The sequence below is a fragment of the Polypterus senegalus genome, chromosome 17 (genome assembly GCF_016835505.1).
Source record: "Polypterus senegalus isolate Bchr_013 chromosome 17, ASM1683550v1, whole genome shotgun sequence".
In the NCBI taxonomy this organism is placed as follows: domain Eukaryota; kingdom Metazoa; phylum Chordata; class Cladistia; order Polypteriformes; family Polypteridae; genus Polypterus; species Polypterus senegalus.
This window is the reverse complement of record NC_053170.1, coordinates 40277011-40301837: the sequence shown is the minus strand read 5'-3', so window position 1 is coordinate 40301837 and position 24827 is coordinate 40277011. Positions and strand designations below refer to the sequence as shown.

Sequence of the window (24827 nt, the reverse complement as noted above, 5' to 3'; positions counted from 1 at the left end):
AGAGAGAAAGGATAAGTACACTTAACCCCCCACTGGTCTGGCATGGAATTACCTTCCTTTGAGCCCTTTTAGCTGCCTGACATGCGCTCATGTGTGACAATGTATACATTTTATATACGTGTTACATTGTTGTTGTAAAAAAGGTTTACAAAAAGAATCTACATTTATACAATTCAAAAAAGGCCTATATCCTAAACAATAAAGAAAAAAGAAAATGGAACCACCCAAGCAAAGGTAATCCAAATTAAATATTTATTTTAATTTAATGACTGAAAAATAGGGCGGCACGGTGGCACAGTGGCAGCGCTGCTGCCTCGCAGTAAGAAGACCTGGGTTCACTTCCCGGGTTCGCCCTGCATGGAGTTTGCATGTTCTCCCACAGTCCAAAGACATGCAGGTTAGGTGCATTGGCGATCCTAAATTGTCCCTAGTGTGTGCTTGGTGTGGGTGGGTGTGTGTGTGTGCCCTGCAGTAGGCTGGCGCCCTGCCTGGGGTTTGTTCCTGCCCTGTGTTGGCTGGGATTGGCTCCAGCAGACCCCCGTGACCCTGTGTTAGAATATAGTGGGTTGGATAATGGATGGATATTGAAAGTTAGGAAAAAATTAAGTGTATGAATCATTATAAGTTGCGTGATTGACTGCCACTCTTATCATCCCTGTCACCCAAAAAACTCTCATCCCATATGAGTTCAGTAAGTATCTTGCACGGTTTATGTAGTGGAGTTTAACCATTTATTTATTTTAAAATATTTCTAAAGCATTGTCATTGATAGTAAAGAGAGTTTTAAACAGTTAAGAAGGAAATTTTGCCTAACATATTGTATGCAAACATATGAGAGTAGGCTTTCATGATCATGGCATTTTCTGCCCCAGAATTAAGCTCAAGGGATTAATTAGCAGAGTTTGTAAGAGACAAAAACATGCTGTGCTCAAAAAGTGACTGATATTTAAAAAAAAGAGTGTGACATTCTGATTTAAAACCATATTATTTCAAGCAGTTATTATCAGATTGTCATTTTCACATTGCAGTTCTGTTATTATGTTCCAAAGTAAAAATGAAAAACGTGCATGTGATTAGTCAAAATGTTAAACTATATGGCTTTAAAATATGAGAAATTCTTCATGTGACAGTTGGAGTTTTTAGCATTATGAAACAAAAATTTCACAGGGGTGGCAGGGTTTGAAGGAGGTGAGTGGGGATATTCTGCATAGAAAACAAAACATGTCACAAACACCAAATAAAATGGTTTTGATAGTACAAGTCTCAAGCTCCTTGGTTTGCTGAGCACAAACTTAGGGAATAATACTGCCTCGAACATGCATCACCGTCAGAAGTTCCCCCTATAGAGCTCATTAAGAAGTCCAGCCAGTGGATGGTAAGGGGAAGGCATGTCAAGGAAACGATCCTGAGATCTTCATTTTCCTTCCCTCAAGGACAGATCACAAATGTAGCAGAGTATGCAGCCAAGTTTTAGATAGTAGTTAAAAAAAAGCTTGAGTAAGAAATGAGCCCATCCAATGAGCGAAATAAAATACGTTTAAACGCCTAAATTGGGTGACACATTGGAGCAATGAATAATGTTGATGTCTGAGCACCAGGAGAGCGGTTTGAAATCCTTGCCTAGTTACTCTCTTTTGCATATTTTCCCAGTTCCATATTTAAATTGTCCCTGGGTTTTCCTCCCACATGAATATTAGATTAATTAATTACTCTAAAATAGGCTCAAAGTGAGTGTGCTCCCCATTAATGAACTGGCACCACATCCAGGCTGATACTTGCTTTGTACCCAATGTGACCCTTAACTAAATTAAGCAAATTAGAAATTGGCTGGATGTATCCTGACAATGTCAACATGTCTGTCAAAGTAGGTTTTTCAAAAAGCACTGAAAATAAATCACGTCTAAGAACTAGTCATCATTTTTAAGTTTTACAACTGATGACCCATCCCTTATCTCCAGGTAATGATAACTGGGATAAATTTTCATTCTTCTGTTTATTTTCTGAAGTCTATTTCTCCAGTGCAGGTCTTTTGTGGCAGCATCTGGGACAAGGTAGGAAAGGACCCAGGATGGAGCAGCAGGCCAAGCTAGGGCACATTCATATATTCTTGAACTCACTCATCCATGTCTGACTTAGTGTCATAAGTTAAAAGAAAAGAGAGATGATCCTAACATGTGCTTTCATGTATTTCATTGTAACTATGAAAAGCAGCATTAAAATTACTGTCAAGATTTTGTCATACTTGCTATATTCTGGCAAGAGTCTGTAAACATCTGCTACTGTCTCACTGAGGCAAGGAAATCGGTTTTATTTCAGAAAGGGCACTAAGTTTGGACTTGAATTTGGATGGTCCAGGCATTGGAAGCTCCAGGTTTTTTTTTTCAAGAAGCTGGTTGGTTGGCGAGTGATCCTACTACCATTTGTCTAGGCATCTTGTGACTGTGCAATGGATTTGAAACCCTATTGGTTTATGCCTGATTCTATAGGGAGAGAGAGAGAGAGAGAATGCAAGTTCAGAGTTTCAAAAGAAGTAATTTGAAATTAACATTAAGCAGTATGATCCTGCTTTATACACAGTGAAATAAGTCAGAGTGTCCTTAATAATTGTTAAAGGAGGATATGATTGTAAAAATTGATGGATATGTGGGTAAGAGAATGAATATTATAAAGAAATTAGATTTTTCAAAGCTGCGGATGAATTTATGTTTCCTTAATGTACTTAAATTGAAATAGTCCAAACATAAAATATATATTTTTAAAAACTATGAAGTATTTAACAAATAAAACAAAAAATGACAATTGTTGTCAATCTAATGTTTGTTTTATTTTAAAGCCTTTTTTTACTAAGTGTTTATACTTATGTATACAGCAAAGTTTTACTGGGTAGGCAGGAAAGTATTTCCAGTACCTCGGTATCAAACAGATAATAAATAGTTCTATGTGCTAACTTACTACTTACTGCCTGCTGTGCATTATTCATGTTGTATCTTGCATCATGCCTTTACCTACATATTCATGTATAGCGAACTTTGTATGAGTGAATGCTTTATACATGTGCATGCCCTGAAGAGCATGTCAGTGCAAAAAAAATAATGTGCATTAAATCAACTTGGTTGCTGCCGGCAATGAACGTAACTCACAACAGTCAATCAGTAGTCAGTAATCACATCACATCAATAAATTGTGAAAGAAGCAATAATTTTCCCAAATAACATCTCCATTATTCCTCAGCCTGAAATAAGCATTTAATTTTGAATGATTGATTAATCATTTGCAGTTCCAAATAATTTTCTACTCTTTTTTATTTAACTTGATGCTTATGGTATGGTGCATTCATTTGCTTGCACCACTCATTTTTTTATTTTAATGTTATAGTTTTCACAGTTAATTTACTAAAGTTAGGTGGTATTACATAGCATGGTTGTTTTTCTTGGTTGTTTTTGCATAAAAGATTATGCGATTCCCATTCATTCAGACACCATTGGAAGAGAAAATACAAAGTAGTAGAAAAGATGGACAAAGCTTTTGCTCAGAATGTAGTTAGTCTGTACGTATTTTGTTAATCCTAAACCTAAAAGCCAACTGTGGGTTGGATAAATGTATCACCAGTACATTCAAAATAGGAGTCCCATCAGAAAGCACGCAGAGGGATGTCCATGTCCCCTACCCTAGGTAATTCTTTGCAATCATCTGACGTCTCTGCAGTACGGGACTCCAGAATCAGCATACATTGTTCATGTTGAGGGCTTAACTAGTATTTATGCAAAGGTGAGCAGCACATCCAAAAAAGAGCAGAAGGAGTAGAAATCTTGAGTTGCAGTGTGCTCATACATTCTGCTTAAAAATTGTCCATTTTCCATTTGCTTAAGCCAGACACAACTCATATAGAAATCCACGTTTGTCTTGGGCAATGAAGCAAGGTAACCTAGGACCGCAACAGTTGACCGGGACGGATTTATGTGTGTTTATGTTCTTTGGGTAACTTGCAACATTGAATGTCTATAAAGACATGGCTATAAAGAAGACAGAGCATACATGGACCTTTACACAATGGCTTGTATAAAAATAACTCTATGTGTGAGTTATACAAGACCATTTACATTATAACACACAAAAGTATTATTATAATTGACATCAAGTTTACTAATAGCACCTCTGTGTCTCATCTGCTTCATGGGAACAAATTCCAGCTTTTCTCTCACAATCCACGTATAACCATACTATAGATGGTCTGTAGTCTGGACAGATTCTAGCAGAACACTTCTAGCTGTGAAGAGTGTGCCTTCAGTCATACTAACAGCACTGCAAATCAAATATCCCTTAATTTAAAGTATCTTCACTTGTGACCCCATAATAACCTGCAGAATATTAGGCTTTCCACTAGCTTTCATCCTACTTCATGCCATACCCAGGACACACAAGAGATCCACTTGACTGGGCTATAAACCATCTGCTCTAACCCAGGGAAGGAACTTTACGTGTTGTTTATTTATGGTGTCTTCACTTCACTATTCTTGGCTCACAAGTCAAATAAAATTTAATTATCTTTTAAATCAGTTTGTTAATTCTGATTGCATATGTAGGACACATTTTGAGTAATGGAACCAGACTGAATGGAGATCCAAATTCTTGTTCAAGGATCATTTTGGTTTTTACACTAAACTAAAACATTTTGGTGAATATACCAAAATTAGGAATTGGATTGGACAGCAATTATGCCAATTTCTGAAGAAAATAACAGCATTCTTAAACTTGTCAAGTTCATAGTGGGCCATAGACTAGAAACATTGGACTTGAGATAGGACATGATACCTGTCCATTACAGAGCACAAATTATACACATGTACATATATACAAAAGGACAACTTGGAATTGCCATTTAACATGTCTTTTGGATGGACTACTTATCACAAAAAAACCCACACACAATGGGCGGATCCATAGAGACAGTAGCCTGGAGGCAGGATCTGTACAGCAGCATTTCAAATTGCCGCTCCTCTATGTTGCCCCTTTTCTGAAAATGTCCTATAGAATTAACATAGATGTTCATTTCAGACAATCACCCTGCTAGTATTGTCTTCATTGTCCACCCCATGTTAACATATTGAATGCATCACTGAGCAGTAATTGTAATCTTTAAAGAGACCAGATTTCTTCGGGAGCAAAACAACAAATAATGATGATACAAAAAATTAAAATTGGTCTAATTCCTGTATGGAAATATCACAGTTTGTGTATAAAAGCAAAATATGTTGAACCTAGCAGACCTCAGGCCTAATTGTAGGTCTTTCTGACTTTCTGAGTACAGTCCATGCTGTCTTGTCATAGCTCTAAAGTATAATTTATCTCCATTTCCACTTTTCTAAGTACAGAAGCTTTAGAGTAAGTCAATAATTGCAATATGCTTTTTAGTACAATAAACTAAAGCCATTTCAAAGTATTTCTAAATGATCTGCTGGTTTTGAGTTTTGCCAGTAGTAGTTATTAAATATGTCTGAGTGCTTTTAAACTGCGTAGCTCCTATCTTAATAATTGAGAAATTGGCAAATGCCAATCTTTTTACTTATTGCTTGTATAGTACAAGATGCTTTTAAAACATACGCACTTTTTAATTTGTTTATGGTTTGTATTGAAACATTTATTACCAAGATTTTGCAGATTCTGAATAGCAAGCCTGAAGATTTGCTGTACATCATAAGGAATAATTCCATCTGGTACAGGAGGGAATATAGTATTAAATGTAATCCCATCCATCATGAATCTCATTAGTTTTATTAACACTTTTTCCCTAACCTTGTCCATAATCATCCAGTTAATAGAGTATGACTGATTCATTATGATTTTCTTACAATTCAGCTTTTTGGCTTTTCTGTGAAGGTCACAAAGATTTCCCACATCCACTGTAGTTTCCTCGCAGAACAGAAAAGCGTGCTGACATGTTAAGTAGTTGTAATGAATTTCCCCAATATGGGTCAATTTGTGAACCTCTTGTCATGAACAAGCATCACAATGATTTTCTGGCATTAACCTAAGGGAATGCCAGCTGTCTTCCAACTTTGGCATGAAGAGGCAAAAGAAGATGTTTGAACAGATTGTTACAAAAATGACCCTTTTATTCCACTTCTAATATAAACCTTTGCAATTACTAGATTATAAAACACTATTCATATGCATGCTTGTGCATCTAACAACCAGTGTTTGAAGTGGACAGGATTTGTTAGAAAATCTCTTTTCTCATACTATCTTTTTACTTTTTAACCGGTGATGTTCCTCATGGTTTTAAGATTAGCAGCTCCTTTTTAGGAGTATTTACACATAATGCAAAAAGCACCTACTATGATCTCCAATCTCTGTCTGTCTGTCTATCCACATAAAACAACCTAGTTCCCAGTGAACTGATTTTGCTGGAATCAGGTGTACATATTCTTCAAAACAATTCATGAGAAAAGTTAATTTTCTATTGAGATATCTAAATTTAGCAGAGAATATTAATTATCTGAATTAATATCCACAGCATATTAAATTAATTGTCAGTGGGAATGTAAAATATTAAACACGCATATTAATTTGAATTGCAATGAAACCTGCAAATATATATTGTACATTTTGAAATAAGGTTCAGTATGCTTTTGTTAAGAATATTCATTATCTGAACTAAACACCAGTGCATATAACATGAAAAGTCTGTAGGAATGTAAAATTTTGTATATGTCGTCATTGACAGAGGAAATACACTGGTCACGGAAGAAGTGTTAGGGCACTGACTGCGTTAAATACTGTCATATTTAAGGAGTTAACCTCCTCAATTAAAATGCTTAATTTCTTTGTTTTTCTTTTTGAAAATTTACACAGTTTATTTTCCACCACTACTTTCATTTCCAATATACAACAGGGTTATAACTTAAATAAATAGCTGACTCACACAAAATAATCTACAATTCAGAGAGCTGGGATGCAGAAGAATGGGTGTTCCACTCACGCACTGCCAGTTTTCGAGACAATTCCTGTTTAGCATTAGCTAACATCAGCTATAGTGCATGTGAAAATTCCTATCAGTTGCTGAAGGAGGAGGTTGGGAGCATGCACTGATATAGCATGTTGCCGCATCCACTACACAATGAACCACCTAAGGATCCTAAATTAGGACCGAGTGCAGCCTTGCAATGGGTGTCATCTCAGCACCACATTAGTTTGAATAGAATGGAACAGTGTGAGGTTTTTAACAGTGGTTGGAGTGCCAATCCTGCCCCACCAACCCATGAATTTTCCCTGTAAGTTAATCTCATACCCATGACGGAGCAATTGCAGGTTAAGGGCCTGGTTCAAGTTGCTGGGATCTAATAGAAGTGGACCTAATACAATCTGAATTATGGCAGTCATTCATATTCTTAATATAGAGTAAAGTCTTCAGTTCTCATCCAAAACAAGAAAACATATGATTTTACATTCAGACCACTGGCTAAAAAGCACTGTTCACATATATATATTCTTCTCCCTTTTCAAGTAAAATGAGCAAGAACTCTACAAAATGTATTCTTGTTTTTAAATATTGTCACTGTAATGATTTAACCAAAAGCACATAGGGGCCTGGAAAGTTAACAATTGACCCCGAGATTAAGAGACTTAAAAGGTGAAAGAATAGGTGTGGTATGGGAATGGCAAAGGTCAGAATACCAAGAAACGCTAGAAAAAAAACAATTGGCACAACTAAAACACAGAGTCCAAGTCAAGGAAAAAAAGTAAACCTCCGAACTCTGAATCCTGTATGTATCTTTTTGCTTTTTCTCGCACTAAAGAACAACCAAAGTGTGTAGGCAAAAACAAACAGATCCAAAACTAAGATGCTAGAAGCTGTATACCCCATGTTACATGACTACCAGGTTATGTGGCAGACAACTTACATGGCTATGGAAGGTCGACACAAAATGGTGGCAACCAGGCGTAAGCAAAAAACAAAATCATGTGATCAGCATATAAAGAGACATCACTGACACCTGTCAGACCTGCCTGACCTGGCAATAAAAAAAATAAGATTATGACAATATGACATATGATTTTGCTCAAAATAAAAAGTTCCAAAAATGTAATTATCTGTTGTAAACATTTTATTACTCATAGAAGGACTGACTGAACAAGAGTTCAGATTTCAACTGGAGCTGTCATTTTTGGAAAATGCATTCAAATCTGAAATTTGTAATGCAGATATGATTTATATTTTCCATAATATAGAGAAAACAGAGTTTTCAGCAATTCATTGTAGATTAGTAGAATTCATTGGTAAATAGCAATTTAATTTTTAACTACTTATACTGTATAAGCTTTGTCACAAAAGACTATAGAAGCAAACTGATCCAGTCCAGATTAGAAAGTATAAGGCTTTTAGCAGAGTGTGATGGGACGATTTCACAGATTTGGTAGGCAAACAGAAGGTGCTGGGAATTCAAGTTTTTGGCAAAGATTCTATAAGAAGTAGTTCAGTCTTGTTAGAATTTGACTGAGCGAAGTTTGTATGCATTTACTGCATGTGCTGACCTCACTAAAGGAAAAACAGCCACCAGGAGTGACATGTATGTACTGGAGATCTGTTTGTCATGATCAGTACATAAAAGATATAACTTCTTCCCACATTCTAAAAATATGAGGGAATTTTCTCGATATGATTGTGGGTGGATCTGAATGTTCTGCAACAGACTCGAGCCCCATTTGAATAAAAGCTTTGATGCTTGCCTACAGAGTAGTTGACGGGTCATTGCCAGTGTTTACAGAGACACTTGTGAGGTCCTGTGGTCCTTCTTGACCACTCCAGTCTACTGATGAACAGCATCTGATGGTGACACCCTTGCATGAAATCAAATCTCAATCCTGACTCTTTATATGTGTAGTGCCTATATGGTGGAATGAGCTGCCCATCTCCATTCAGAATTCTGACTCCCTCAATGTGTTTAAGAACCATTTAAAGACTCTCTTCTTTGGTGAATTTGAGATTATAACTCACTTGTATTTTGCTCTGAGCTCTACACTTGTGGTTATCAGTTGTGAACCCTTGTCCTGTAACACTTGTTCCCAAACAGTAACTCGGCCTGATATTTACTCGATTATGTTCACCTCTTTTGGAAGTTGCTTGGGATAAAAGTATCTGCTAAGCAAATAAATGTAAATGTAAATTACCTCTACTGGAAAAAATACTTGCTTAACCTCATATGAGTCATACTTGTACAAACAAATGTAGCAAAATAAAGCTGGTTTGAAGGACACGATAACAAATATAATCAATAAAACCTAGGAAATAAGAATTAAAATGATCAGGTTGTTAATATTAGTTCTCTTTCTCTCTCTGATATGTGTTTTTGTACATAAACATCACATTTTTCATTTAAGTGTATGGTGGGACCACTTGTGGCATTCCACAAGTACTAAAGAGCACTGCTTTTTTTTCTCAAAATTCTAAATGTGAAGGTATCTGTCAGACTACCCTTTAATAGGTCAGTAAGACAGGAATCCAGCTAATTGACACTGTGACTTCCTTCCACTGGGCTTCTTTTAAGCATAGATTTGTGAAGTAATTGAAATCAATATATGCCTCTCAGATTCTCATACACACATGCTTTTCAATTACATGGTACACTAGAGTGGTCTTTTTTTTCTGGGCATTTCCTTTTGTGTGATCTTTTTATATTGAGCAAGGAGAGAATTCACATACCCTGTTAGAATGCTGAGGGTTATACCATATATCAGTTAACAAACAGTAAGTCTTTTTATGACATCAAGATTTTTTTTTCTTAAATGGAGCTTGTACTAGTATTTTACCAAGAATTGAAATGAATAGCTAAGAATTACAAGGCAAACCTCTCTCCAGTCACACAATGGTTTTCTATGATTATATTTTTTTTTTGTCTCACTTAGCAAAATGTGTTTATAGTAAGGCACTTAACTGCTGCTGTGGATGAAACTCAAAAGAACTCAGAAAGTGAATCAGACGGATTTGCCATCTGCTGCCAATTCACTTTTCCTTCAATGTTACTTAATTGTGTCCTATAATTACTGCTTCATGTTTTAAATTTGAGCTACTTGCTTAATTACCGGTGGAGCTTTTGTCAGCATGTATGTAATTCACTAGGTTACCATAATTAAATTGGAAAGGAAGGCTTCTTGAAACCTCATCAGTCATAGCCGGTGAGCTAATTCAGTAGGTAGTGAATTAAAATATAGGTGCCAAATAACACCTGCATTAGCAGCTGGGAGTCTTTGTGCCGTTTATAGCGCAGCAATCTTTACAATACACTTACTATGAATCATACTCTATCCTCATTTTTTAAATCAGGCTTAGCATGGATATAATGTAACAAAATAAAGACAATTTCATTCAAAATTAGAATTCCATTCAGTTAAACCCAAAGGTGGTCAGTCTTTTACTTTGCTTATCAGAACACTTCAGGATTTAGCAGATCTGGTTTAGAGTTTAGTTAACTGGTAGCTTTCAGTATTACATTTTTTAATTCTGCTTCTCCTTTACTGGACGATATTGTCAAAAGCACAATGCATTAAAATACTTTTTTTTGTACTGGCAGAATTTCAATGCTACTCATTAAAGAAATGTTAGTCATGGTATCACAACAACAAGATAATGTTATATACTGTAACGGTAATCAGCATCGTCCATTTATACCAATTCAGTGTTGTGGAAGGGTTGATACTATCCAGGCAGCATTATGCACTAGGACACAACCAATTCTGAGCAAAGGTTCACTTTTATACTCCAACCAAGGCCCACTGTAGTCACCCGTTTAGATAATCTGAACAATTTTGGGGATGTGGAGCAAAAAAAACAAAGATATGCAAACATGAAGAAAACATACAAACCACACAGACAGTGACTCTGAGTTGCATTTAAACCCAGGACATTGCATTTGAGAGACAGCGGCACCAACCAATTTGTCACTGTGTTATCCAAAGAGCTATTTTATTTTTGATACATTACACTTTATAGATAACAAAGACAACATTTTAACAAATTTAAAATTCAAAGGAATGGCTAAAAAGTAATAAGTAAACTTTACCAATTGCATGGCATCTTTAAAGCAGGGGTCGCCAAGTCCGGTCCTGGAGGACCACCGTAGCTGCCGGTTTTCATTCTAACCCTTTTCTTAATAATTGACTTGTTTTTACTGCTAACTAACTTATTTTGAACTAATTTTAATTGACTTGCTTTTGAAGACTCAGACCCCTGAATTGTTTCTTTTTCCTTAATTAGCAGCCAAAAAATAATGAAATACAAAATGTGCCAAAACAACTGGTATCCATCACACAACATCTGAAAATAAAGAAAGGTGAAGGTCTCGGGAATGTTAATTTGCTCAGTTCCACAATTCATTTTATCAGTGCTAGAAAAGAGAAAATCAACAGTTTCATAAATGTCTGCTATTGCACAATGACAGCAGCAACAATCCATGGAATTAAAGAATGTGTTTCATTAACACCAAGAATTGGCACCTAATTAAGCTACTGGTTGGAGTGAAATTGGTTGGAGTTTGAGACCCTGACTTAGTTGGTCTTCTCTTGGCTCCCTCACTTCCCATTTCATTTCTCTTTGGGTGCCATTTAAGTAAAGAAATGAAGCAATTCAGAGGAACAAGGAAGAAATTCAGGGGAATAAATCTTAAAAGACAAGTCAATTAAAATGAATTCATAAGAAGTTAATTAGCAGCACAAAAAGGGCACTCATTAAAAAAAGGGTTAGGATGAAAACCTGCAGCCACGGTGGTCCTCCAGGACTGGAGTTGGTGATCCCTGCTTTAAAGGATATAAAAATAGTCAACTTTATTTGTACAGCACATTTAAAACAACAGCAGTTGACCAAAGTACTGTACAGTTTCTATACACCAATAAATATATAGATACGGTAAATAAATACACCAAAATGTATAAATATGTTAAACAACAGTACTCTCATGCAAGTTTAAAATGAAAGGCAAAAAGATTTAAAAGTTGGTGCTGATCTAATATAAAAGGGTGGACTATTCCAAAGTTGCAATGGCACGGTCCCCTCTAAGCTTAAGCTTAAGACCTCAGTATGGCCAGTAACTTCTGGTCAGAAGATCTAAGTGACCATGTTGGAGAGTAAGAGGTCAGTAAGATAAGAGGGGGCTAAACCATTTAGTGACTTAGAAACAAACAATAACATTTTAAACTCAATCCTGCAGCAAGCCAGTGAAGAGAAGCTAATACTGGTGTGATGTGATTCTGTATGTGTGTGCCTTTTTGAAGTCTTGCAGCAACTTTCTGGACTAGCTGAAAACAAAAAAGGTGTAATGAGAGACAAAGGACAAGGTAAAGATTTGGGGAATCCACCCCGTAGAGTGTAAGACAGGAATTCAAAAGAGTAATCATTAAAGACTGAGTCATACAAAAACTGAATAAAGGAGAAGAACGGTTGGGTTTTATAGGTGGAGGGCAGGAAAGGGTGGGTCTTCAGGTGGAAATGTAGTCAGGAGGGTGTGGACTGAAGCCGGAAGTGGGAGGAGTTTCAGGAAGGCTTTCCTTCTGGTGATCGGTGGAAGAGGTAGAAAAGGCGTTAGTGCAAGTAGCCAAGTAGTCAAGAAAAGGCTTGACTTTAGCTAATACTCTGAGCTGATAGAAACAGACTTTATCATCCATCCATCCATTATCCAACCTGCTATATCCTAACTACAGGGTCACGGGGGTCTGCTGGAGCCAATCCCAGCCAATACAGGGCGCAAGGCAGGAAATAAACCCTGGGCAGGGCGCCAGCCCTCCACAGCAGACTTTATCAATAGATTTAAGGGCATCATCAAAAATCACACCAATATTTTTTGTGATTGGTTTAATAGGAGGTCAGAGAGGCCAAGGTTACTTGTAGTACCACAAGTATAATCAAGAAGTCTAAAACACACAATCTCTGTCTTTTTGTCAATTAAACTAAGAAAACGTATCAACATCCATATTTTAAAGTCTTTTAAACATTCCAATAGGGGTTTAAGAGAATTTGTTTTGCTTTGTTTTAGTGGAAAATATATCTGTGTATTATCTGTGTTGCAATGAAAAAAAAAATATGTTCTTTAAAAATGGATACTAAGGGCAGCATGCTTATTGACAAAAGAATAGGCCTGAGAATAGATCCTTGATAGACAGGTGAGAAAACTTGCCTGCCTGTTTGTTATGACCTAAACCATTCCAAAGCAGTCCTTGGATACGCACATATCGCTTAAGATGGGCGATAAGAATGGTATGATGAACTGTATTAAATGCTGCAGTTAAATCTAAAAGAAACGAGACAGCAATATCCCCAGAGTTACTACTTAATAAAAGCTAATAGCACAAGAACTTGTTCTACTCAAGTATAGTGATGTTTTGGATACATGTTGTTAAGAAAATGTTTGAAACATTTAATTAATAACTAAGTAAAGTGTTTTGCAGATCACATTGTTGGAGTGTGGCATGGTACTACAGTGCTTAGCTTTGCTGTCTCAAAGCTCCAGGAGTCACTATTTGATCACCAGTCAGACTGCAGTTTAGGAGCAGTTTGCAGATTCTCTCTGTGTCTGTATATATTTATCTAGACATTTCAGTTTCCTCCCACATCCAAGGAAGTGTAGATTAATTTGACTGACAGCTCTAAAGTGAGTCTGGCTGTAGATGTGACTAAACCCCGAGATGGACTGGTATCCTGTTCAGGACTTGTTACCTCCTTGAGCCAATTGATAGACATCTTTTGTCATGGTGTCCCAGGATTTAGCCAGAGTTTAGTGCAACTGCCATCACAAATGGGCTTCTAACAGGGTCCATTCTATATCCACATTGCGGGAGTCTGTAGGGACAAAAAGTGTTGTTCTTTAGTGAACAGTTAAACTCATCCTGAATAGAAATACCTGTTATGAAATTCTCCAGGAACACCTGCTAACCGTGTGGATCTCTTGGACTTATTCAAATAGCGAACAAGGGATAGGTCAGCAACAAATCTTTTTACCTAAGTGTCCAGAGCATATAGCTTCAGATAAGATGAATTTACAACAATATACACCATTGGTTTAAAGAGCTCTACTTTCAGCTATACCTGTGAGTAATTTTGGGTCTGTTATAGTTAATCTATGAGTAGCACAGGAATCCATCAACAAGTCAATGATCTGGTATAAATCATACAGGTCATTCATGTTATGATCATACGTTTTGCTTTACGGTTGGCTTTTCACACAGTACTTTAGTAAATACAGCAAAACTGGAAGACATACCCTGGTTCTAAAGCCATTTTACATGACTGAAGTTCAACCCTTCATTAAAATACCTTCTTGTGCTGCAGTTAGGTCTTCAAATCCAGAGAGTTTTTCAGATTAGCTTGTGCTATCAACCTCCTTGTCTTGTCCTGTCCTCTTCAATTCACAACTATCAATTCAGCTACTTCAAAGCAAAAAATGAGTAGATGCTTGCCATTACATGCAACTTTGGCATCAGAAATGAGTGTTTTTATTACTACATGAAAAAATAAAAAGATGGTATATGAATTGTGAAGACTGCTGGTTATTAAAGGACTGCTTCACCAGATCACTTGGACCTTTATTAGAGTAGCCATGTACCAATCAGTAGAGATGCATGGTAGACATGAAAGGTAATTGACTGAGACTAAGTATGCCTTTTATTATTGAAAATCGAGGCTAAATAGGAGAAAGCATGCATATACGATCTAATGTTTATTGACAACGTGGCCAAAGGTGAAATCTTTATCAAGAAAACACAAGTAGTGTTATTATTTTAACATATATAATCTTGTTTAATCCAGTTTATTGTTTAAATATCTAAGCTCTGCAAAATGACAGTTTTTAATTTGATACTATTTTATATACCTCTGCACCACTGAAAAAGAGATTAGATTTGAACCACAGGATAAATGTATATAGAGAGCTAAATCTAATTTCAGTTGTTAGGTGATGTTTGTAAATTTTGAATACTTATACTTTTTCACCTGACAGCTGAAGATAATTTAATTTTGGTAAAAATCTTAATTATCCTTAATAATGATATTAGTAATGACATTTTTATTGTATTGGACCAATATTGGAATGACCGAGCTTTGAAATACAGTTTTACAGGTAACATGTGCAAAGCTCTTTCATTCAGTCTAAAGCACTCTATCTGAAACTTAGCCAATCACCATACCCTCACAGGTGTATTATCTTAAAGATTTTTTTTCTTTTTATTTCTTCTTTTTTGCTATGCAGGAGGAATCTTTGAACTTATTGAAAGTGCTGGAGGCCAGCTTGTAAGCGCAGAAGAGCAAGCCTTTAAATTTGCTGTCAATAGCATTAACAGAAATAGGACTCTGCTGCCAAATACTACACTAACATATGATATACAAAGGATGAATATTTACGATAGTTTTGCTGCATCAAGGAAAGGTAAGCAGGTCTCTGGTAACTTATCAGCATTTTAATTTGAATGTTACATACTAACAGGAACACAGCACATTCTCATTTAATGAATGTGATAACCTGTAACAGGGATTGTATGAGTTAACAGTTAAGCTACATTTCATCATTTTTATTTTAACTAGGATAACTTACTAAAGGTTGCAGTATATAGTAACAATTATACCTTATTTTTAACACATTTTACATATTAGGATAACTAGTTATTTTTTTGATTTTAGAAAAAGTTGACACATATGGAATAATTGTGATCAGAAATTTTTAATTACATCATTTCCTTTCTTTTGTATATTGCTTGTCCTCAGATGGTTAAAGTGGTCTGCTTTTCAAACTCTGTCATTGCAATGTGCCTTGGACAGCTCCCGTCCAGTGTTGTTCGATGATAAATCAAAAAGTAAAGGCAATTTGAAAATTACATGGTGACTGCAACAGATAGAAGCTGATGAAATACAATGCATTTGCAATGGCTTATGGGTAGTTAGTCTACTTTAAGCCAAGGTTACATGAATAGTGACACTCCACTTCAGGACTGCACCATTACTGAACAACACCCCGTAGTGAGATTTCTTTGGGCAGAGAAAGTGAAACCTTCTGAAGATAACCAAATGATGTTGGCTCAGTACAGAAGTGAAAGGTTTAAAGCATGAAGAACACACCTAACTATCAAAGCTCAATCTGGTCGTCCATCAATATCACGCATACAAGCCCACATCAACATGGCAAATTCCTTCATCAGACAAGACTGACAGATTATCTTGTCTGCTGTTGCTCTATGTTTGGATAGTTTGACTCCCAGGCCTGGTGCCTATGAGTGTGGAGTAAGTAAATAATCCCTGGGTCTACATAGTATTTTTCTGGGTGTAGCTGTGTTTGTCAAGGGTTTCCAAATGATTCAAACTTATTTAAATGCAACTGAAGAACAGATGAACATTTCGGCACTGCTATGACTCGTCTTACAAAAAAAAAAAAAAATCAATTTAAAACCACCAACTGATAAACTGCTGCAACATATTTTGAAATAAGTACAATTCAATAGAAATCCTAAATCTTGAAAAGAAACTACCATGAAGATGATGATCACATGCAAATTCTAAATAATGGAGTCCATGAGCTCTGAGGCAGCACTGCCACACACTGTGCCTTGGTGCTACATATTATAAATAAATTATTATTTGTAAATAATTTGTAATCTACCTCTTGTTTAAACAGCATGAAGAATTTTAAACATTGCCCCTGAAAGGAAAGATTAGCCTTACAAATTATTCATTCATTTCCAAATCCACTGCATCCTTTTTGGAACAGCAGCTGGGTCAAAATCTGTCCAAGAAGCAGCAGGTATGAGACAGTACTATCTCCTAAATGAAATGCCAGAAAAAGTTTATTTTAGGTAGCATCTGTCACAGCAAACCATGATTACAGTACCACTAAAAAGTCTTTAAACTCTGTACAGTCAGGCAAGGAATCTTTTTACGTATACAGAAAAGTGCCTGCTCCTCAAATAGCAAACTATTACTGAACATAATCAATATATGCTGGTTTTGCTTCTCAGGTCGGAAACCTTTTTGCTTTCTTATTTATTTGAATTATAAAGTGCTTAACTCAAAAACGCCTATCAAAAAAATACAGTTATAGCACTGTAAAATTAGCAATTCACACTATCTTTTAAAAGTGTCACTAGAGTGGCTTCCTTGGATATTTTTGAACGTGTCAATATCAATTTAAGGTCTTCACTAATATCAGCTTCTCAGCATTAACGTGATTAAAGTGACAACAGAAGACAGCAGATAGAAATGGTCTGTGTAAGAAGAAATTTATTTTTAAAAACATCAACTGTTCTGTTTCTTGTAAGGACTGAAAGTCTGTTTTTCAAAGCTGTTATTTTTTTTAAAGAAATTCTGCCTCTGTTAATCTGATCTCTGATTATTTGCCATTTGATATATTAATACAGCAACTTATGAATCCGCTTTTATTCATGCTTTACTTTTTAATGACCCAAAAATAAGTGAGGAAGGGTGTGTGTATATATAGATTTGCATGCAGTCTACAATGAAAACTGATAGATGGAGGTGGAGGCTGTATTCTGAACTGGTTCCTCTTAGGTTCAGCTCTGTCTCCAAACTGCTATAAACTGAGCCAAGTTACCCGTTAGGTAAAGTTCAGATTACAGATAATCGTTAAGTGTGAATCTGTGTGTGGATTCATGCCTGAGTGAAACCTGCAGTGGAGTCTTTCTTGCACTCAGAGCTTCCGACCCAGGTTCAGACCCTTGTAGTCCTGAATTGGATTAAGGAATTTTGAGAATGGTATTTTATGTTCTATTAGGTTTGAAAATAAGTAGTTATAATACCTTCAGAATTTATTAACTAGCCCATATTGGATATTTTTTATATCACACCAGATTTACAAGCGGATACCACAATTAAACCACAATGATATTGTACAGACATGTACTTTAAAAGTAATTATCATCCTAAATACATTGTAAAGCATGCATCTCTTTCTCAAATACTGAAAACTGCTATTCTCTTATAATAATTAAATCCACGTCAGTGTGGCAATTATGATTCCTGTTAAAAAATGACAACCACCATAACCCTTTGTCAGAAATTCAGATTGTTGTCCCTTATAAACTCTGATGGAAAACTGCTGGCTGTTATCTCCATATTTGTACACTTGGCTCAAACAAGATTTTCTCTTTCCTGTCTAGCCTCCATCAATGTACAACTCCAGTGCCAAAGAAGTTGTGACCATATGAAAAATGCTATTAAAAAGGAGTGATCTATAAATTTACTTTTGACATATGTTCAGACAAAAGCAGCATAAAGACAAAACATTTAATATTTTGCTTAAATAACTTCACTGTTATTTGAAGATGTTGTTTTAAAAATTGTTGTCTGCAACACGTTCCAAGAGTGTTTGGAAGTGATAGTTTATGGCTAATAATGATGTGACTAGTTGAAATAACAGGGTGATGTTAAACAGGTGAGACAATCGTGTTCTAGTATTTAAGGAGCCTCCGAGAAAGGGCTAGTCCTTCAAGAGCAAGGATAGGTTCAAGCTCATACATTTGCCAACAGATGTGTCAACAAATAATCCCGCACTTTAAGAATATTGCATAAAGACAAATGGGTAGGATTTGGGGGATTTTACCCTCTACAGTGCACAATATAATTAAAAGATTCAAGGAAATCCGGTCAAATCTTGATATAAGAAGGTCAACACCAAAAACCACTTCATAATGTGCATGATCTCAGATGCCTCAGACGTTAATGTCTATTAACCATTAAGCCTCTGTAACGGATATGATGACATGGACTCAGGAATATAAAACTGACCTTTGTCAGTCAACACCATTCTTTGCAGTCATCCACAGATACAAGTTAAGGCTTTACTATGCAAAGCAGAAGCCATACATCAACACTGACCTGTCTGGGCTCTGTCTCATCTGAGATGAAAAGCAGTAATGCAGAATTGAGTTTTGTGGACCATTGAGTCAACATTCCAAACAGTGTTTGGAGAAAGAGAGCTGTGTTGTTCTACAGGCAAAAGAGGAAAAGGACCAACCAAGCTGTTATTAGCGTCAGGTGTGACAGAGCCCAATGGTATCTGAAAGCACCATTAATGAATGAAAGATATGTACGTCACTTGGAGTAATATAAGCTACCATGTAGATGCTGTCTTTTCTAGGAGCATCTCTGTTTTTTACAGCAAAATTACATTTTATGCGAATTCCAATTGCATAGTTGAGTAAGTGTGACGGTGAAGGTTAGCCCCACGGTAGCCTCCTATTACTTCCAGCTAGCCTCTTCATCCTGCTACCACTGATAATGTTCTTGAGGGATGAGGGCACTCATACAGATCAGGGGGTAGGTGCATAAAAATGCAAAAGTCCTTTTGTTAAAACAATCCCAAAACAAACAGTTTTCCAAAAATTGTGCAGGTGTTCAAAATTGTTTAATAAATATTCCTTTTTAAACAGTAAAAGACTGTGAATTTAAAATCCAGAATAAAAATGTGAAGACATTTATCGTACTTCATCAATGCCGTTCCTTATTTATTGCACTGTTCAGCGATGCAGAATAAGTCATCACATTTACTTGATTTACCCTTATTTAAATGCAGGATTTTCCTGTATTTATTTACATTTGAATTTGCTGTGTATTTCAATTAATGATTAATTAATGTGTAGTTAATAAATTATTAATAATCAGTGATCAATTAATGTATGAAAAATCCAGTGGAGTTTAGCAGTGAAGAGTACTCATTACTTTTAGGAACTGAGCACAATGTTATCCTTTTTTTTGGACTATTTACCATTCATTTGCCTGTTTTCTTTTTGGCCTTATTTTGTATATAAGAAGACTGTGCATCATATTTTTGCTTGTTTAAACATTTGCCTTTAATTCAAAAGTTGCCTTTCATGTGCCAATCAATTCTTTAGGCCAGTGGTTCTCAACCTGTGGGGCAGGCCCCCTAGGGGGGCGCAAAGTAACAAAAAGGGGGGCGCGAAGATGTGAAAAAAAGAAAACAAGAATCAAAAATATGAAAAAAAATCTGTTGAAACCAAAACAAATTATCTTAAACTACATTTTGATACTAGAACAATAAATATAGAGTTAGATAAATGTAGATAAAAGTTAAGTAGGTATAATAAAATATGCATCTACATTTCAAAAAAATGTTAGGGGGCGCGATTAATACTGTTATGAAAACTTGGGTCGCAAATACTTAAAGGTTGACAAATGCTGTTTTAGGCAAAAGTCTACAAAGCCTTTTCATACTGTAGTATCTATAGACCTGTAGCCATTTCTGACAGTTACAGCTTTAGGCCAGGTCACATACAAAGTTTGATCTAAAGACTCTAAGAGGCTACCTTGAGTTTTTCACAAAAATGTTAAAACTCTTGGTTAACCTTCTGCTCCTGTCCATTTAAAAATGAAACTAACACTTAAATTTGATCCAAAATAATTCCGTATTGCATTGGGTAAGAAAATGTTTAATTTATTATACTTCTGTAGGTGCGGCAATGCACTGACAGCACAATCTCCCAATCTCTCCTCCTCGCCTATATCTTAAAATCATATTACTTTTATAACGTTTCCAAATTGAATGATAGGTATAATTGTACAGCAGTTCATAAAAGTTTTTTTTTTCTTTAAAGGCATTGTATAATTAAACATTTGATTGCAAAAGAAACTGCATAGTTTAAATGAAAGCAAGTGAAACTGAGTTTTCTTTGGATGAGCAATCATCTCTGGGCTCTCAGAACACAAATTTCATTCATCAGTCAGCTTGGATACTAGAGTTAGATCTTAGTTAGTTCAACCAAACTCCATGAGTTCAAGTGTCTGTCTCCAAGGGCTTATTCACCCTTAAGCTCTGATACATAAGCATTTTGGATGATTGAAATTTCTTTGATATTTTTATCCACTTGTTTTCCTGAATGCAAAATCATCACTTTGTCCAGAAAATCTTGCAGATTCTTTCCAGCCTTTCCTGCCATCAAAGTCATTCTAGTTAGTGGTTAAGACAGCTTCTCTCTACTGTTATGGAAACACATTGCAATTTTTCAGGCTGCATCTCTTCTCAGAAAATGGTTGCCCATGTCTATTGCCTATCCTGGGCAACATGAACACCTCCACTAGTGGCCCCTATGTTCCCAGATATGTATGTACAAGTCCTCACATACTGCTACTATGGTTCTCTCTCCTCTCTTTACTTTGGAAGTCTTATACAGTCCTGGTGGTGCTATTGTCCTGGCAACCTCTTGTTCACTATGCACCCCTCTGTAATATCCAGATATTTCCTAGTAAGAATTTTGTAAGATACTCCCAACTTGGAGACCATAGTGTGTGTGTGTGTGAAGTGAGTTGTACATAATGTGATTTGCATCTGTATTGCATGACTTAGCAGTAAACGGAGGGCATTTTTTTCCTTTCTAATAAACATCTGATGGATGAAGTGCTTTGCAGTGATCTTTAATCAAGCCTATACTTGTCTCAGTGATTTGTTTTGTCCTTCCATTGTGCAGACCGCTTTCTTTTCATGTCACGTACATTCAGTTATTTAAGTATCTTACCAAAGTCATGCTCTTTCCAAAACAGAATATTGTGAATAAACCAGAATTAAAGGAATCCAAGGAGCCAATTTGTATTGTAATTATAGCATGATGACACCTTGGTTGCCTATTTATATGTAGCAGGCAATGCTGCAAAGTCAAATTAAAATTTAACTTTGGCACTTTTATTTTTCACATTTTATCTGTCAGTTGCTTTAATTCGTGCCAAAGATCAATCAGATGAGACTAAAATAATTCAATCATTTGTATCATCTGCAGCCCTCAGGTTAACAAAGAAGATCTCTTCAAAGAACATGTATTTTAAATTGAATCTGTACTTTGATATCATTTTCATGAAAATTTTAAACAACAGATAAGATAAAACACATTTCAAAATGATATGAGTTAATATCAGATATGTGACGTGCAAATACAGGGGCCAAATATCACCTAGTAGAATCTCCCAGCCTTCATAGTCAAAGACCTGACACCCTGGTCACAGCAATCCTGAAATGGACAATGCTACTGTTGGTTCTCCAATTCAGCTTTTACATTGTGGCTTCTTAAAACTATTGGCTCTCTTGAGCAGGTCTGGGTCATGCAGCTTCATCACACTGGACTGTATTCCTCAGACCAAGCCACCATTTTCTAGGAGCCCTCAAACTAAGCGTTGGTGACCCCTCTTATCCCGGTGGGGTATTGCATACCTTGTCTGAGCCTGGAAGGTAATCCTCAGGCACCCATGTGTGACAGGAGATTTTTAACCACAGTAATGTCCTTAGCTAAAAACTTTTTGTGAAACTGCTTTAACAAGAGTCCTCCTCCCATCTCAGTTGATCTTCTTTTTTTACACTGAGCAAAAGTCCTTCTCAATGGTATGGTCAAACATTTACAAACAATGTATTTAGAAGAAGGTCTGGGAGAACATCCAGGTTATACTTGTCCATGGAAAGGGTGAGAAATCAGGAAGAAGAGGTGATTTTATGACATATAAGGTTCACCCCACATTTTCGAGCTCCTGTATCTAGAACCAGTTGAAGGGATGCCTATGTTTGACATACTTACTGTATGAGGGCCATTAAATCCCCAATAAACTGTAGTTCTAATCTGTAAGCCCTGCTTGTGTGTCCCCCAAAACTTATACCTATCAAACGAAATCTATGAGACTAGAAACACTTAGAATCTAATTGAAAATTTAGATATTTTTTCTTATTTATCTAAACACTCAGCAAAATACAAGACAGTGTTTGCTATACAATTAAAGTGTATATAATAAAAAGGTACATTTTTAAAATACATAGCAGTTTGTCTTGGCTTTTCAATTGTTGATCTCTGCAATTTTTTTTTTAATGTTGCTGTACAATGAAACTGCCTGCAACCATTTCTATGATTCAGTCAAATGGCTAGCTTTAACACTAGAATTCCTGAAGCCTACAAAAAAACTTGTAATCCCGGGCTGCCTTAAATTCTTTTGCACCTCCTCATCAGCGTCTTTTGTTTTGCAAATGTGTCGATCAGCACCAGCAGCAGGAAGCCTGCTATCTCATCCCCCACCTACACAGCTTTACTTGTACACAAAGTTCTCCCAGCTCAAGTCTAATTTATCTGGGTATGAGGTGCCTTGAATTGTATAGTGTAAATAATATATTGTTATTTGAAACACATGCATTTCATGTGTGTTCGGTGTCTACAACAATCTGTGTAAATGTTGGACGACAGGAAATGCAAGGCCAGACATTCGGAACACATAACTAGAACAGAAACGTTTTCCACGTTCTACTAATACTGTAATTGGAAAAATGCTGATGTGAAGTGTATAATGTGCTTTTTTCATGTTATAGTAAAAATTAATGTGAAGACTAAAGTCCAAATATCAACTAAACACTTTCACAAAAGGTATAACAAAACAAGTGCGCCTTTATTCAAGAATATAACTGAAGAAAAAATAAATCATTCAATTTACATGTTGCTGTCAATATGTAAAAACTGAAGTCCATTTATCAATTGTATGGGTGGGATAGAGGTAAGAACAACTGTCTCTAAATCAAGAGGTTGCAGGTCCGATCCCAGGTCTTTCCCACATTTTCCATTTTGAGCTGCTATTATTATTACTATTATATAATAAAAACACACATTTGATTTGAGTCTGTAACACCCGTTGTAAATTTTTGCTACTTGTATGGCAAATACAGTGACAAAAAATATGTTTTAGTTATGTGTTTAACATTTCTTGCCTCGCAATTTCGATCATCCTACATTTACCCAGATCATTGTAGACACAGAACACACATGAAATGTATGTATTCCAAATAATGAGATATTATTTACCCTATACAACTCCAGGCACCTCACACCCAGATAAACAGACTTGAGCTTGGAGAACTTTAGCTGCCTCTTGGTTTGGGAATGTAGGATAGTAGGCTGCTAGCTGCTTTTGCTGATTAACACATTTGCAAAATAAAGACGCTGATGGAGAAAGGAAAATAAATTTAAGGTGGCCAGGGATTACAACTTTTTTGTAAGCTTCAGGGATTCTAGTGTTATGATCAAGATGCAACCTGAACAAATGCATGTCAGAAATGTACAGTACTGGTCTGTGGATAATAAAATACAATTCCATTTGATCAGCAGGAATAGAAAGAATACAGACAGCCATCTTGAAAACGATTCATATTACCATTACTCATTTGTAAGAATTTGCCCAGATGGGAATCCCTGTAGAATGTCACACAGGTATCTTCATTGAATGAGCAGATTGAAGTCACATGTGAGAAAAACCCTTCATTACACTATATTAAAAGTAGTTAGACACTGTAGTAATGAATATTTATTCATTATGATCTCATTTTTATGTTGTTTACTGTTTTGGACTGGTTTGTCCCATCATGAGTCATGTGTTCGCTCAAGCTGTAAAAAGTGATGTCATTATTGTGAACCTTTATAAAAAATGATGCTGCATTTTTTAATTCAGTCATGTATTGGATCACTTTCGTTTTTTCTTTCTCAGTCTCTTTTTAATGTAAGTGTGAGTCGTAAGCACCTCTGTAAAGACTAATTTTAGGATCTTTTTAGCTTTTCCCTTTTGAGAACAATTCTGGATTTATGTTTCTGTTTCTGACTTTGAAGTGCGATTCTCTGACCACTTCTGGTATACTGAAGATTACCTTTCTTTTTTGACTTTTTTGACTACACCCCTGTCTGTCCCTTTAGTACTTTATATGATTTTTGCAATCCATGACATCATAACAATTGCAGTCTACTAAATATTGAGGTTGATTTTTTATGTGATGGGAAAAATGTGTCTATATTTCAAATTATCAAGTATGGTGGAG

General features: G+C 36.0%; 1 protein-coding gene across 3 annotated transcripts in view; it reads left to right on the top strand.

The window, feature by feature from the left end:
* LOC120517403 (glutamate receptor ionotropic, kainate 3) overlaps positions 1 to 24827 on the top strand; it is a 511659-nt gene that overhangs the window by 241293 nt on the left and 245539 nt on the right. For all 3 annotated transcript variants that reach the window (XM_039739711.1, XM_039739710.1, XM_039739713.1), the window contains exon 2: positions 15231 to 15407. In XM_039739711.1, coding sequence (XP_039595645.1) covers positions 15231 to 15407 — 177 coding nt within the window. The remainder of the gene's footprint in view (positions 1 to 15230; positions 15408 to 24827) is intronic.